This window comes from Meriones unguiculatus, chromosome 11 (assembly GCF_030254825.1).
Source record: "Meriones unguiculatus strain TT.TT164.6M chromosome 11, Bangor_MerUng_6.1, whole genome shotgun sequence".
NCBI classification, from domain to species: Eukaryota; Metazoa; Chordata; class Mammalia; order Rodentia; family Muridae; genus Meriones; species Meriones unguiculatus.
The window spans coordinates 17,445,240-17,461,840 of record NC_083359.1 but is presented as its reverse complement, the minus strand read 5'-3'; the positions used below and the strand labels follow the sequence as shown (position 1 = coordinate 17,461,840).

General features: G+C 38.8%; 1 protein-coding gene across 3 annotated transcripts in view; it reads left to right on the top strand.

Annotated features, from left to right (window-relative positions):
- Window positions 1–16,601, top strand: part of Aff4 (ALF transcription elongation factor 4) — a 77,739-nt gene that overhangs the window by 22,718 nt on the left and 38,420 nt on the right. For 2 of the 3 annotated variants that reach the window (XM_060363727.1, XM_021637332.2), the window contains exons 3-5: window positions 2,078–2,857; window positions 5,298–5,342; window positions 10,377–10,463. In XM_060363727.1, the coding sequence (XP_060219710.1) occupies window positions 2,078–2,857; window positions 5,298–5,342; window positions 10,377–10,463 (912 nt within the window). The remainder of the gene's footprint in view (window positions 1–2,077; window positions 2,858–5,297; window positions 5,343–10,376; window positions 10,464–16,601) is intronic. The other variant, XM_060363728.1, reaches the window with a different exon arrangement.

Sequence of the window (16,601 nt, the reverse complement as noted above, 5' to 3'; positions counted from 1 at the left end):
TCCCTGTATAATGGGATTATAGACATATGCCACTGCATCCAGCCTGATCAATTGTTATGTTAATGTTTAAAATTTTTGTCTTTATTTTATTTTATGTATGAGTGTTTATACTTCCTATATGTCTGTGCACTACGTGTGTGCAGTGCTGAAAGAATCCAGAAGAAGGCATCAGGTTCTCCCTGGGACTGGATTTACAGACAGCTGTAAACTGCCATGGGGGCGCTGGGCATTGAATTCTGGTCCATCGAAAGAGCAACCAAGTACCCTCAGTCACTGAATCATTTCTCCATACTCAGTTGCTATTTTTAATTATTATCATTGTCCCTAATTTGAGATTACTAAAAAAGAAAACTAAGTAGTAATAATTCTCATGACCCTGATGTAGGTTTAGTGGTGACATGTCTTTCTAGCATTTCATTTACCTTTGGGTTTCATTTCAACAGTTGTTAAAACTTTAGGGTTATGCTATGCATAATAGCTTTAGTGTTTATTATACATTATGACAGTAATGGCCATTGCTGGTTTATAGTAAGAGAGCGAGAGAGTATATTTTATGTTACCTTTCTTCTTCCTACTCTCCTTCCCTTCCTTCTCTTCCTCCCTCCCTCTTTCTCTCTTTCTCTCTCTCTCTCTTTCTTTCTTTCTCTTCTCTTTTTTTCTTTTTCTTTTTCTTTCGTTTTTTAAGACAGGGTTTCTCTTTGTATCCCTCGCTGTCCTGGAACTTACTTTGTAGGTCGGACTGGCTTTGAACTCAGAGATCCATATTTCTGTTCCTGCCTCCCAAGTGCTGGGACTTCAGTTTTCTAACACCTGCATAATGGCTCAGAGCTATTAGTAACACTGGTTTTAAGGGATCTGACTCCCTCTTATGACCCCGCGCCCATGACTTTTGCACATAAATTCTGAAAGGAAGAAACATTGGCTATAACAATATACCCTTTTGTTTGGTGTGTATAAACCCTTATGTACTATGTAAAGCGATGTATCTAGAGCTCTTAAGGATACTCCAATTTGAAAAATGATGTCACATTGACATCATTTACTTGAGTGTAACAGAGAGCCTTTAGTAATTTTGGATAATGGATTAAATCAGAGATTAAAAGCTTTTTTCTGTTTGTTTGTTTTGGTGTTTTAAGACAGGGCTTCTCTGTGCAGCTGTAGCATCCTGGAACACACTCTGGAGACCAGGCTGATCTTGAATTTAGAGATCCGCTTGCCTCTGCCTCTGTTTTAATTGAAGGCAGGTGTCACCACTACCCAGCTAAAAACATATTTGAAACAAATCAAGAGAGTTTTCTTCAGAATCTGTGAATCATACTACTATTCATTCCATAACTATAAACACTGGACTTGTTTTTGGTGACTAGCTGCAGATTTATCTCAATTCCTTAATAAGATCACAGATTTTCAAACAATCTAAAGTTATTAATGTTTTCCAATCTCAAAATAAATAGTGGTATTTCAATTGGGTTTTTGTTCATTAGTTTGTTTTTTGTTTTTTTTTCTTTTTCTTTTTTATGATGACATCTCCTGTTTTCCAGGCCTAAAACTCATTATGTGGCCAAGGATGACCTTGAACTTGTGATCCTTCCTACTGCTGGGAATATGCTATCAAGTGAGACTTCTGTGTTGCTAGGGATTGAAGTCAGGGCTCATGCATACCATGCAAGCATTCTACTGCCTGAGCTATATCCCAGCCCTGGTTATTTAGTTATGGGTTTTTTTTTAATGTAATCTATAGACTTTCTTCTGTATTTTGGCAGTTATTTTCATATATTTTCTTTGTTAGTTTTTTTTTCCAAATACTTTTCACTATGGAAACTATAAGTGTGGACTGAGAGTATGTGATAGAGTCAGTGGTAGAGTGCTTACCTAGCATGTGAGAGGTTCTAGTTTTTTGTTGTTGTTTGTGTGTGTGTGTGTGTGTGTGTGTATTTGTAGGTGTTAACTTCAGTATAAAAAGTGAGACTTGCCGTGACAACACCTCCTGTGTCTGAGGGTTAGAGTGAGCGTAGACTATTTTGTTTCACATTATACTGACAGTCTACTTTCCTTATTTTTTCCTTCTTTTCTGTAGACCAGCAAAGAAGATAAGCTGTCAAGTCGTATTCAGAGTATGCTTGGAAACTACGATGAGATGAAGGATTACATAGGAGACAGATCGATACCAAAGCTTGTTGCAATTCCCAAGCCTGCGGCACCAGCGACAACAGACGACAAAGCAAACCCAAATTTTTTTGAACAGAGACATGGAGGCTCTCATCAGAGTAGCAAATGGACTCCTGTAGGACCTGCACCCAGCACTTCTCAGTCTCAGAAACGATCTTCTGGCTTGCAGAGTGGACACAGTAGCCAGCGGACCAGTGCAGGTGGTAGTGGCACGAGTAGTAGTGGCCAGAGGCATGACCGTGACTCATACAGCAGTAGCCGGAAAAAAGGCCAGCATGGGCCAGAGCACTCCAAGTCACGATCCTCAAGCCCTGGGAAACCCCAGGCTGCTTCTTCCTTAAGTTCTGGTCATTCCAGATCTCATGGGAATGACCACCATAGCAAGGAACATCAGCGCTCCAAATCACCTCGGGACCCTGATGCCAATTGGGATTCTCCTTCCCGTGTACCTTTTTCAAGTGGGCAGCATTCAAATCAGTCTTTCCCACCTTCTTTGATGTCAAAATCTAGTTCAATGTTACAGAAACCCACTGCCTATGTGCGGCCCATGGATGGACAGGAGTCTGTGGAACCAAAGCTGTCCTCCGAGCACTACAGCAGCCAGTCTCATGGTAACAACATGACTGAGCTGAAGCCCAGCAGCAAAGCACATCTCACCAAGCTGAAAATACCTTCCCGACCTTTGGATGTAAGTCTCACACTCAGAGTGTAGAGCATTTTGTCTGGATACAGCAATTTGTAGAAATTTTAGTGAATTAGAACTGTCTTTTTGCCTTAAGTATGAGAAATATAAAAATTAAAAAAGTTTAAGAGGAAAAGGCTTAAAGAACAACTTTGGAGTTGACCCCCAAGAGGATCCATAGAGCTATGTACTTTCCTTTCGGATAATAGAGGAAAAATATCATTCATAGTTTTTCATTTTAATATAGACTAAAAGTAAGATTTATCAATAGCTTACACTTCCTCCTTTTGGTTTCGCATTTATTTATTTATTTATTTATTTATTTACGGTTTTTTTGAGACAGGGTTTCTCTGTGTATCCCTGGATGTCCTGGACTCACTTTGTACACCAGGCTGGCCTTGAATTCACAGAGATCCACCTGTCTCTGCCTCCCGAGTCCCAGGTTTAAAGGTGTATGTCACCACCCCCACCCCCACCCCCCACTTCCTACCACCCAGCTTCCTTTTGGTTTTCTGGGATGGTATAGCTTGTTTCTTTTTACTTAAAAATAAGATTACCTTTATTCTTCAAGCATTTCAGATAAATGTAAGTCATGGTTTACGGTGATGAATGTTGGGACTTTTCAGTCTTTGGAAATGATATTATGTAGTTCTGATGCTGCTTTCCTTTGCTCACAGCTAAAGAGGTGAGACAGCTGCTGTAATGGTGTCCAAAAGCTGACATTCAAAATAACCAAAGAACTAAGCTGAAATTTTATCTTCTTTGTTAACATATACTAAATTGTCAGAATAATAGGTTACAATGAAACATTGTTACACAGGCCAAAATAATTTTATTATTTTATGTGCATGAGTGTCTCACCTGCATGTATATCTATGCATCTTGTGTATCCTGGTTGTCTACAGAGGACAGAGGAGGGCCTCAGACCCCTGGAGCTGGAGTTACAGAATGTGTGAGCTGCCATGTGATTGCTTGAAATCAAACCTGGGTCCTCTGGAAGGACAGCCAGTACTCTTAACCACTGAGACATTTCCCCAGCCCTTCAAGGTTTATCTTTATAAAACACAAAAAAACGTTAAGAAGACAACAGGTATAACTCAGAGTTCAGAATGGCAGAAGAAGGAATCAGAGTTACAGAAAATGTTTCAGAACCTTTAGGATAAAGTATAAACTCTTGGATAAAGTATAAACCTGATGACTTGTTCAGTTCCTAGATGCTGTAGTGGAAGGAGACAGCCACCTCCCAAGAGTTGTTCTCTGACCGCTCCCCCACACGGCAGACCCTTACATACACACACATACACCTCACAGACATACAAGAATAGAATTAAATAAAAAAAGAATCTTGGGGCCTGAGGAGATTGCTCAGTGGTTAAGCGCATTTGCTACTTTTACAGAGGACCTGAGTTGCTTTCCCACACTCAGAGAAGTGGTAATTTGTTTTCTTCAAACACATCATCCTTGTAACTAGATTTGAGTTTAGTTTTTATTTATACCTTAAAATTATCAATTTCCCTTCTACAGTTTATTAAATGCTATGTAAAAATATATATTGTGGCTCCAATTACTAATCTTCCAAAAGTTATTTTACAAACATTATTTTATGTGGAATTATGTCTTCAGGTCATGTTATATTTTGTACATGAATAACTTTTGAAATTTTTAGGTAATCTGATAATCTAAAAAATTACAGCAAGGGGCTAGAGAGATGGCTCAGAGATGGTTAAGAACACTGGCTGTTCTTCCAAAGGTACTGAGTTTAATTCCCGGCACCCACATGGTGGCTCACAACCATCTATAGTGAGATCTGGTGCCCAATTCTGGTGCACAAGCACACATGCAGGTAGAATACAGTATAAATAAATAATAAATAAATAAATCTTTAACAACAACAAAAAATTTACATCAAACCGGGTATGATGGTACATGCCTTTAATCTCAGCCCTCAGGGAGTTAGAGGCAGGAGAATCACTGGTCTACAAAGCAAGTCTAGGACAGCCAGGGCTACACAGAGAAATCTTGTCTCAAAAACCCAACCAACCAAACAAACAAAATTAGGTATTGGAAAGATAGTTCAAGGGCCAAAAGTTCTGGCTGTTCTTCTGAAGGATTTAGGTTGAATTCCCAGCACTCATAGGCTGGCTCACAGGTGTCTCTAACTCTGGTTTCAGGGGATCAGATTCCCTCTTCTGGCTTCCACAGGCACTAGGCACTCATGTGGTGCAAAGGCCTACATACATGCAAAGCACCTATGTACATAAAATAAAAATGAGTAAATCTTAAAAAGTTTTGTATAGAGAAGCTATTTCAAAAGTTCTAGCTAGTGTTCTAACTTATGGGATCATAAATAATTCTTCAAATTTTATGTAATTTCTAATATATTTAGTAAATACTAAAAGTCTAACAACAATTACTTGAAATCTAATGTCTGTTTCTTTTTCTTAAGGCGTCAGTTTCTGGTGATGTAAGCTGTGTGGATGAAATACTTAAAGTAAGTTTTTTTTTATCATTTTGGTCTGTAATTATGCCTGTTTTTATCAACTTTGTTTTATATTCTTAATTCTTTCTTAACACAGATTGCTTATATGACTTGATTATGTCATGTCAATAAATAACTGACTCCTCTCATGTTCTAGTCACATGCTTTGTTTACTGTTTGTAAGTAAAATAAGTTCTAATTTTTGCCTTGAAAAGAGGAAGAAACAAATTATAACTGCATTTTCTTTAGGCTTATCAGCTAATAATTTAAAGGCTAAAAATTCTCAGTAGTTACCAAGTCATTATTGACAGTAGTTTGGCTTTTAACTCAACTGTACATCCTGGTCAGGTACCTTACTTTAGTTAAAGCTGTCCTCTGAGTATTGATCTGGAACATTTATTAGACCCACTTAATAAAAATCTGCCATGAGCCAGGAGTGGTGGCACACACCTTTAATTCCAGCACTCAGGGAGTCAGAGGCAGGTGGATCTCTGTGAGTTTGAGGCCAGCCTGGTCTACAAAGTGAGTCCAGGACAGCCAAGGCTACACAGAGAAACCCTGTCTCAAACTGCCCTCAGTGTTCCCCCAAAAAAGTGCATCCTCTGTTGGAAAGAAGGAAAGAGGAATTAGTGAGTGACAACGACTGCTTTTTGCTCCTAAGATAAAAATTCCAGTCACACATGACTTTTTCCTTTTTTTTTTTTTTTTTTTTTGGAAGCTACTGAATTATTGTCTATACTTGGATTTTGTGGCCTATTCCTCTGAGACTCTCTGTGTTGGCCTGTTTCCTATAACCCGTTTCTACCTTTTAATCTCCCGTTCCTTCTTTTAGCTGCTATAATCTCCCTTTTCCATTTTGCTGAACCTGTTTTTCTAATCTCCTTCTCTTGGCTTCTGCCTGGGGTATAATGCATATAAGAACTCATGTTGTTGTTGTTGTTGTTGTTATTATTATTATTACTCTCTGCTGTTTGAGAGTTACACATTTTTTTTCCTGTGAGAAACTTTGTTCCTTCCTTGTTATTGTGCTTCACTGTTCGACTGTTCGATTTCTTGTCTCCCTTTCCCACCTCTTTTGGTAGTGTTACAGCTTTTCTTACCTTTTCTAGCCTTTTCTTTTTCTTTTTACACTCTTACTCATCTTGCTAACTCATCATCTTGCTCATCCTTAGTTTTATCAGATAACTAGCTATTAGTCTTTCTCTCCTCAGTGGTTTCCTATAGGTTTATGCCTCTTAGTTCTTACCTCTTAATCCATCTGCCCACGCTTATAAATGTAGAGTCCTCATTATCTCTAATTTCTTCCACACATTCTATTTAACTACAAAACTAGGCTTAGACTTAAAATTTCTTTGAAAATCTTCATTCTTTCTATTTCTGCCAACTTATACTTCAGTAGTTTTAAAAATTCTCACTTGGGCCAATGATATGGCTCAACAGGAAAAAGTCCTTGTCACACCAACCTGATGACCTGAATTCAGTCCTCTAGAACCCACAGTGGAAAGAGGGAACTGACTCCCAAAAGTTGTGTTCTGACCTCCGGATAGCACTCTTTGACATTGTGTGCCATGGCCACATGTCCACACACCCTCATAGTAGTAATCTTTTTATTTTGTTGTTCTTCTATTTATTTATTTATTTATTTATTTATTTCTGTTTGCTTGTTTTGTTGTTTTTCAAGAGAAAATGTGTGTGGCGTTGGCTGTCCTGGAACTCTGTAGACCAGGCGAACCTAGAACTCACAGAAACCCCTCCTGCCTCTGCTGGGATTAAAGGTGTGTGCCACCACTGCTCAGCTCACACGGTAGTGATAGCAGTGATGAGCTTTAGGACAGTCTTAATTACTTTTGGTTTTGTCTGTAAAATCTCTCAGTTGTCTTTTTATATTGCTTCATATCTTTGCTTTAGACCCTGGCCCTCATAACTTGACTTTTCTGCTGTAAGTATTCAGTGCCTCTCTAAGATAGACTGGGATGGCTAAGTTCAGAGGAAGAATTTAACATCCAGACACCCAAAGCCACCCCTCAGCTCTTCTGCTGAGGGCGCTGACCACTTTTTGCCAAAGTAGTTTTCTTAAGCTATACTTTTTTTTTCTTTCTTTCTTTTCTTTTTGGGGCTTCTTATAGTGGAGGCTGGCTTAGAACTCTGTCCTCGTGCCTCACCTTCCAAGCAGTGGTATTAGAGGCTTGTAATTCCACACTGTTTTTTGTTGTTGTTGTTGTTGTTTCGTTTTTTATCACTTCCTTAAAATTCCTCTGAACACTTCTACTCTCTGTAGTAGTACGTACATAGTTGTCTTCTGTAGAATCCCAGGGAAAACTTTCTTCTTCCTGTGTCAGCCCACAGTGAAAACACTTCGCTTTCAATCTCAAAAAGCAATCCCTTTCTCCTTCCCTCTCTCTCAACTTATTTATTTAATGAGTGTCCTGCCTGCATGTATGTCTGTGCACTCTGTGTGTGCATTGCCCAAAGAGGTCGGAAGGGGCTGTCAGATCCATTGGAGTTGGAATTACAGACAGTTGTTAGTTGCTATATAGATAGGTGCTGGGAATGGAATCCAGTGCTCTTAACCACTGAGCCATATCTTCAGTCCCAAGCATTCACTTTTTTTGAGACACACACACACACACACACACACACACACACAGGCTTGTGCATAAGAAATACTCATGTATATATTTTGTTATAGTTGGTTGCTTTTGTGTTTGTTTATTTGGTATGTGTATGTGTGTATATGTGCGTATGTGTGTATATTTGTGTGTGTGTGTGTGTCTGTATGTGTTCTAAGGGAACATACACCTTTTCCCCTGAAATTTTAGCAGTATATGGAACTTTAGTGCCTGGAAGACTTTCTTTGTCTCTCTGTTCTCACTAAACATATAAGCCTACATTTTCTGTGTATGATCTTGGCATGTGGCTTTGAGTTCCCAGCCAAGCTGATTATTGAAAAAAAAAAAAAAATAGCAGTTGAGTGTATTTTGGTATTTGATTAGCGAAATGCCAGTACTAAAAACCTGAGCTGCAGAAGTTACCGTGTTTGTTTCACAGGTTTTTGTTTCCATTCAACTTGGCAATCACACGGTTTTTAGGAGCTCTTACGAAAATAAGGGGAAAAAATCTGCCTAAAAAATGTTTTTTGAAAAAATACTCTTGTCAGTTGTTTACTTTGTTATGTGTCAGGTGCTGGCCATGAGGCAATGATGTGAGTTATAGTATCATATCATATCTGGCTTTCTAGAGCTGCTTATAGGAAATATAAGTATTGTAAGAGGACAGAGAATAACTACATGCAAGTGGCTAGTGCTTTTTTGTTGTTGCTGCTGTTTGTTTTTCCTCACTTTTATTCATCCTTTGATAGTTTTATATAATGTATTTTGGTCATGCTCACTTCTCACCTTCCTGCAGCTCCACTGCTCCTGCTCTACCTCCGCAGCTTCCTGTCCTTTCTTTTTCCCGGCAAGTCCAGTCTGTGCTGCATATATACTCTCGGGTATGTGGCCATCCACTGCAGTTTGGCAGACCTGCCAAGGGCCACACATTTCAAGAAAACGGACTCTCTCCAAGCTCCTCAGCTCGGGGTGGACTTTGTGTCCACCTTCTCTGCTCCTACAAGTGGCTGATTCGAGAGGTTCTAGTAGATACCACCAACTGCCCTTGCAACTGGCTCTTCCCTTTTCTGTCATCCTGTTGCCCAAAGGCAGCCACTGTTAAGCATCCTTCCAGAGGCTTGACTGCTCAGAAATAATATTTGCTAGGGCATAGACTGTGACTTATTTGTGTTTGACAGTGATATGCAGTGGACATCATTTCATATCATATTTCTCATTTTAATGTCTGTCTGGTGTTCCATTGTATGGATGTCTGCTAATTTATTTAATCAGTATTGTATTGTTGAATATCAGTGTTATTAACATTTTCTCTTAGTCCTTGGAATCTTTATATAATTTTAATGTGTCTTTATATAGCTGTGGTTGTAGCCACAATATAAATTTCTAAGTATTATAAGTCACCTTTAATTCCCCTAATAGCTAAGTTTGAACAAAATGCAGGAAATAAAATACACCCTTATTCTAATTGATACCTCTCTTCCTTGATCACTCTGACATACACATTATTATTCAAATTCATTTGGACCTCTTCCCTTTTAGACAGGGTGTCCATCCCAGGCTGCCTTGAACTCTTTCTCTCAAGAGCTGAGTTAGAGGCACATGCCACCATGCCCAGCTATTTATATAAAATACAATTAGATAGAAGGCATTAAATGAAATCAGACCCACGGTCTTACCTGTTTTCTTCATAATATGCTTTTTGAAATCTCTTTTCTGATTTCTTCACATGACCAAAATTTTCAGTGAGCATGTGGACTCTGTAATCTGACTTCCTACAGTGAAATTCTGTGTCCATTATTTACTAAGCATGCCACCTTGAATAAATCATGTTGACTTTGTGCTTCACTGTCATCTTACATAAGTTAGAGTGGTAATAGCTATCTCATGATTTGAAGAAATGATTGACAAGCAAAACATAGTTTCTGATCTTTAATGCTAAAGATTAATGTTAACTGTTTTCCTTACTTCCGTCCATTTCCACAGCAAGATCCTCTTTTAGTAGCATTGTATAATGTGCACTTGTCAGGCATGGTGGCTCATGTCTCTAGTCTAGCCCTTAGGAGGCAGAGGCAGGACGATCAGCACAAGGGCAAGGCTTATCTATAACACGGTAAAGGAGCCTGGGACCCTGTTTCAAAAAACAAGCAAACAAACTCCTTAGACCTTGTTTTTCATTACAGGCCTATTTCTAGAACTGTCCACAGATTTTATCATTCTACCTATATGATCTTTAAAGTCAGAATTTGGTATTTCCCGCCCCATTGCCAGCCCTCCTGCCTGCATACAGTTGTGCCTTATTAGTATCCACTATGCTCACTATGCCTAGTTTTGGAGGATTGATCATAAAACCAGCATTTCTAAGTAAAATCTGGTTTTTAGCTGTGTAGATTTGTAAGCTTGTCCTGGTTGAAAACAAACTGTAATAATTACATTTCAGGAGATGACGCATTCATGGCCTCCCCCTCTAACGGCTATTCATACACCATGCAAAACAGAACCTTCCAAATTTCCTTTTCCAACTAAGGTAAGTAAATAAAATGTCTTTGATGTAAGAACACTCTAAATGGCTCAATTTAATTTCATGAGTTCAAAATTGTCTAGACATTCCCTATTGGGAAGCATAATCAATCAATCAGTAAGTAAATTTAAGTAGTTATGATTTCTATGAAAAATTTAAAAAGAATGATAGAATTGAGAGTTTCTTGGACTGAGAGGTACGTAAGAAAATTTGGAAGGCAATATGGAGAGAGTGTTTTTTAAAAAGGCATTGATGTTAATTGCAAATTCATGGTATTCTAGACTGAAGGGGGCAAGGGCTTTTCAGGTTGTTTTTTGAGGGACCTCAGATCCTAGCCACAAATATATTTACTTCTTAATGAGAAAAAGCCCGCACACAACAGTTTCCAGTCCATCTAAACTTGGCAGATTAAATTTTTAAACATGAATTTATACTCACACAAACAATATAAAAATACAAGGTTAGGTGCAAGAGCTCACATTTGTGATACCCAGAACTATGGATTCAAAGACAAGAGGATCAAGAGTTTAAGGCCAATCTGGCTGCATTTTCAGAATTCAAAAATTCCTGACACCCAAACAACCAGACAGAAATACATTGTTTTGTGAAAGTTTGTTCAAGCCTCCTAATAACAGCTCTTCCACATTCTTGTTCTCTAGTTCATTCAATTTCATGTGTCTTTACAAACCTTTTCATAGCATTTGCATCCATGTGTACAAACTTACAAGTGTATACTCATTCCATGTAAATGTTATTTCTATACAGACAAATTGTTTTCTATCATTAATCTGTCAACAGTGGTCTTGGAGTCCTTTCTATGTTGTTTACTTAGAGGTATTTATATCTTCTGAATTCATTCCAAGTGCTAATTTTCTGACTTATAGCCATTTCTCTTTAGTGTTTAAGTTACTCTATCAGTTTTTATTACCGTAAACATTTTAAAATATTTGTGTGTGTGTGTGTGTGTATCTGTATGACTTGTGTAGTGTGTGTGTGTGCATGACGTGAACTGGTTCTTTCCTCCCACCATCTGGGTTTCAGGATGGAACTCAGGTTGTCATGATTGGCTGCAAGCACCTTTACTCATTGAGCCATTTCACCAGCCCTTAATTTTTTTTTTTCCAGACAGGGTTTCTCTGTGTAGCCCTGGCTGGCCTGGAGTTTGCTCTGTAGACCACCCTGGCCTGGAACTCAATAGAAATCTCCCTGCCTCTGCCTCCCAAGTGCTGAGATTAAAGGTGTGCACCACCACCCAGCACCCTCATTTTTTATTATGATGTGGACAGATACTGGCCGTGAGCATCAGTGTATGTTTGTGAGTATGTATGCGGAGGAGTGCGCAGCTAATGCCCTTGGGTATGGAAGCTGGGGTCTACATCAGTGCCTACCTCTATTCTTTGCCAGTTTATATTTCTTTTCCCCACCCCCAGGGTTTCTCTGCATAACCCTGGCTGTCCTGGAACTCGCTCTGTAGACCAGGATGGTCTCGAACTCAGAGATCAATATGCTTCTGCCTCCCAAGTGCTGGGATTAAAGGTGTGCTCCACCACTGCCGAGGTGTTTCTTGAGACAGTGCTTTATGAAGCCCAGACAGTCTGTGAATTCTGTAGAGCCTATAATGATCTTGGGCTTTTTTTTGTATATACGTTTGTGTGTATTCACATGTAAATACAGCTGTGCATACCCATTCATGTGTGTAGAGGCTAAAAGGAAACTTCCTCCTATCTAGCTCTCTGCCTTCCTCCCTGAACACAGGCTCTCTGGATCTAGAGCACTGTTTTTCTATAAGCTAGTGAGCAGCAAGTCTCCGTGATCTTACTGTTGTCATCTCAACCATCCTCGTTTGTAAGGGTCTGTGTGTATGAGCATGTGTGCACGTGTGCTGGAGATAGAACCCAGGCCTGTGGAAACAAGCCATCTTCCCTGTTCTTGAGTATATCATTAATTTATTTTTTATTTTTATTTTTAGAAAGCTTTCAGTGAATACCAAAACTTCTTATCCATTCAGTTGTTGATGAACATATAAGTTATTTCTACCTTTAGGCTGTTAAAATATCTATAAACATTATTGTATGTATTGTAGACTTAGGCTTTCTTTTCTTATGGGCCAATACTAGTGATAAGATACAAATAATTGCTGAGTCATGTAGTTTATGTGTTGCACTTGTAAGATGCTGAACATTGTTCTCTCGAGTAGCTGGAATGTTCCTGCCTTACCCCTCCCTACTACTTAACTATGTGTAGGCCACTTGTTCTGTCTGTGCCTTCAGCTTATTGGTCTATTTGCTTTTAGTCATTTTAGCAGGTATATTAGAGGTATGTCATTTTTATTTTAATTTATGTCCCTTATGTCTCTTCTTGTGGTTATTGGCCATTCCTATGTGGGTTAAATAATTCCATATATTTGGAGTCAGAAGTGTTTCAGATTTTAGTGCTTTAAGCTTTTTGAAATTCTTCCATATAGGAAATGAGCACTCTGAAGTGAAGTATGAACACAAATTTGATTTATGTTTTATATATACTTTACACATATGGCCTAAAGGTAATTTTATACATCTTTGTTTCCCTGGCATCCTGACTGTGTTCATCATGAAAAATTAGGTATCTGATTTTTCTTAGGTTGCTTTGGTATTCTGTCCCCATAACAAGAAAAGTCACCAGTCTGTTTAACCAAGATAAGAATATGAAACCAAGGACTGAGGCTGATGAGATGGCTCAGTAGGTGAAGATGTTTGCCACCAAGCCTGATAACTTGAGTTTAATACCTGGGGGCCTACATGGTGGAAAAAGAGATCTGACTTCCACAAGTTGTTGTCTTCTCTCTCTCTCTCTCTTTTTTTTTTTTTTTTTTTTGGTGGCCGGGAGAGTCCAGTTTCTCTGTGTAGCCTTGGCTGTCCTGAAGCTCACTCTGTAGACCAGGCTGGCCTCAAACTCACAGAGATCTGCCTGCCTCTGCCTCCCGAGCGCTGGGATGAAAGGTGTGCACCACCACCTGGCTCACAGATTGTCCTAATTTCTCTGTATGTGCAATATGGTTTGTGTATACATACATGCACAAAAGAAATAAAAATGTAATGATAATTTTTAAAAAGGACTGTGAGGATTTAAAAAGGACCCTGTTTACTAATGAGCTTCAATTTCTTCCCTTGTTAGAAGGTTGCCCACCCTTCAGTTTTTCATTTCTCTGCATTCTCATCTCTCCTGCTGTAGTCTAAGCTAACTAACTAAGCTTACTAGTCCAACTAAGCTAAGCTGACCCCTCCTTTAGACCATGGTTACAACATTCTAAAAGGTCTGCTTCAGAGCCCTTCCAGTACTAATGCTTAGAACCAATAGGATGATATAAAGAACTCTGGCTCCTGATTAAACAGTTAGTGTGTTTTATTGACTTTGACACAAATATCCAACCCCCTTTGTTCAGTAACAAGGTCTCAAATTACCTGGATCTCCTATTGGCTTCTTCCACATTCTCTATGAATCCACTTGTCTTCCCACCACTCATTCTCTTCTTTCCCATGCCAGTCACAACCAACTCTGCACTGCAAGCACAAGGTTCTCTTTATCTCAAGCCTCTGTCTAGAGGCCCCGGGTTACTGTTGCTCGTTTTTTGAATTACCTTATCTGTGTCTAGGTGTTGTAAGTTCAGCTCTGCAAGAGCAGTTACGCAGTAGCTTTATATTTATTTCACTGTGCTCAGAATCTGTGTTGAGGGTCAGAGATTATCTATCTGTCTGTCTGTCTGTCTGTCTGTCTGTCTATCTAATAGGTATTTACTGAGACAGGGTCTCAGTGCAACTGTAGCTGGTCTAGAGCTTTTTATGTACAGTAGACTTGCTTAGCACTCCAAATCTGCTTGCCTTTGCTTCTAGAGCACTGAGATTAAAGGTGTATGCTACCATGCCATTTCTTCTTGAATGAATTTTGGTAGTTTGTATCTTTCAAAGAATCTTTATATTTTTTTTTCTCTTTCTTTTTCTATTCTCTCCCCTTCATCCCTCCCCTCTCTGCTCTCTCCTTTATTGAGATAGGGTTTCTTAAAACCCAGAGCTGGCTTCAACTTAGAGCTGAGAATAACATAGAACTCCTGATCCTTGGGCCTCCGCCTTTGAGAGCTGGGATTAGAATCATGTACCACTATGCCTGGTTTGTGTGAGACTAGTGTGGAACCCAGGACTTCCTGCATGTTAGACAAGCTCTACTAACTGAGCTGTGTCCATGGCCTTCCATTTTGTGTATGAATTGCAAGTGATGTTAGTGAATTGAAGTAAGTTTTTCATAATATCCTCATTTCTTTAGCGTCAAATTTCTGTATTTTTTTTGAGATGACAGGTTTCTGCATTTTTTAAATTTTTATTTAAACTGGACACGGTGGTGCACACCTATAATCCCAGCACTCAGGGAGGCAGAGGCAGATGTATCTCTGTGTGTTCAAGGCTATCCTCGTCTATAAAGTGAGTCCAGGACAGCCAAGGCTACACAGAGAAACCCTGTCACTTTGCAGCCTATTTGAAGCCTCTTTCCTCCTCTCCTCCCAGTCCCACCCTCACAGTACCCCTATTCCTTCCTCCTTGTTTCTTCAGAGAAGTGGAGGCTACTTGTTCTTTTTAAAAGCTTTCTAGAGGGTATGTGATTATTTTTAAAATTTCATCAATTTCCCTAGTTTAGAATTTTTCCATAATTTTTATGCTTTTTCTTCTCTTTTCATTTACTATTGTTTTTAAAAAGTGTTTCTTGAAGTGGAAAGTAGTATCATTAAACTGGTTTTCCTTATTTATGCAAATATGCTTTAAATAAAGCATTACAAATTTTAATATTTTGTGTTTTAATTCTTTTTATGGTTTGTTTTCAAGTGTTTTTTAATATTTTATAGTTTTCAAGGATTCAGGAGATTTTTCACATTACTGATTAGTTTCATTTATATCAGAAAGCATATTTCATATGACTTGAATCATTTTTTAAAAAGATTTATTTATTTATACATATGGGTTTTCTATCTGCATGTATGACAGAAAAGGACATCAGATCCCATTGTAGATGGTCCTGAAGCCACCATGTGGGTGCTGGGAATTGAATTCAGGACCTTTGGAAGAGCAGCCAGTGCTCTGAACTGCTGAGCCATCTCTCCAGCCCCGAATCATTTTATTTTTATTAAGACTTATTTCATGGCCCAGAGTATTTCTTTTTGTCAGTATTTTCTGTAGACTTGAAAGAATATGTTTTGGTCTTGCTGAGTATAGAGTATTCTATGTGTGTCAAACCAAGTTGATTTAGAGTATAAGGCACATGTTCTGTGTTGTTTTGTCAGCTGCAGGGGGGCAGGGGCTAGAAAACAGTTCCGTGCTTCTGCCTGCAGCAGCCTGAGTTCTTTTCAGTGACCTAGATTCAGGTGAAGCGGAGAATATTTATTTACTTATCTATTTATTTGTTTATTTATTTATTTTTTGGTCTTAGAAAAAGAAATTCAGTATAATTCAGAATGGCACAGAGTATATTCCATTGTATTAAGAAGGGGGTTTTGTTCTATTTTTATTTTAATTTTTTGAACCAGGGTTTCTCTGTGTAGCCTTGGCTGTCCTGAATTCTTTTGTAGACCACGCTGGCCTTGAACTCACAGAGACCCTCCTGCCTTTGCCTCCCTGAGTGCTGGGATTTTAGGCGAGCACCACCACACCCCTGTTAGGAAGATTTTATTATTATTATTATTATTATTATTATTGTTAATTACACTTTATTCATTTTGTCCCCCCCCATAAGCCCCTCCCTCCTAGGAAGATGTTTTTAATTAGACTCAAGCATACACATGAGGGAGAGGGAGATGCACTCAGGAGAAGTAGGGACATATTCAAGAGCTGCCGGCTTCTAAAGAGCCTCCCGTAAGCTTACATTAGCTGTATTTTGCACTCTGGTGGCTTCTAAAGTTGTCCCAGGGGTTGCTAAGGAACCTGAGTGAGATCATAGAAGAGCTCTGGTGATGAATAGGATTCCAGTTAATAAGGTGAAATCCTAGGTCACAAAGATCATATAGGAAAGGAAGGTGTTTTTATTATAAACTAAAGTTTACAGACTTGTTTGTGAGATTTCTAGACAATTTCAAGTTTATATCTGTGAAAAGAGTTGGGCCATATTCAGAAGTCATTTTGCTCA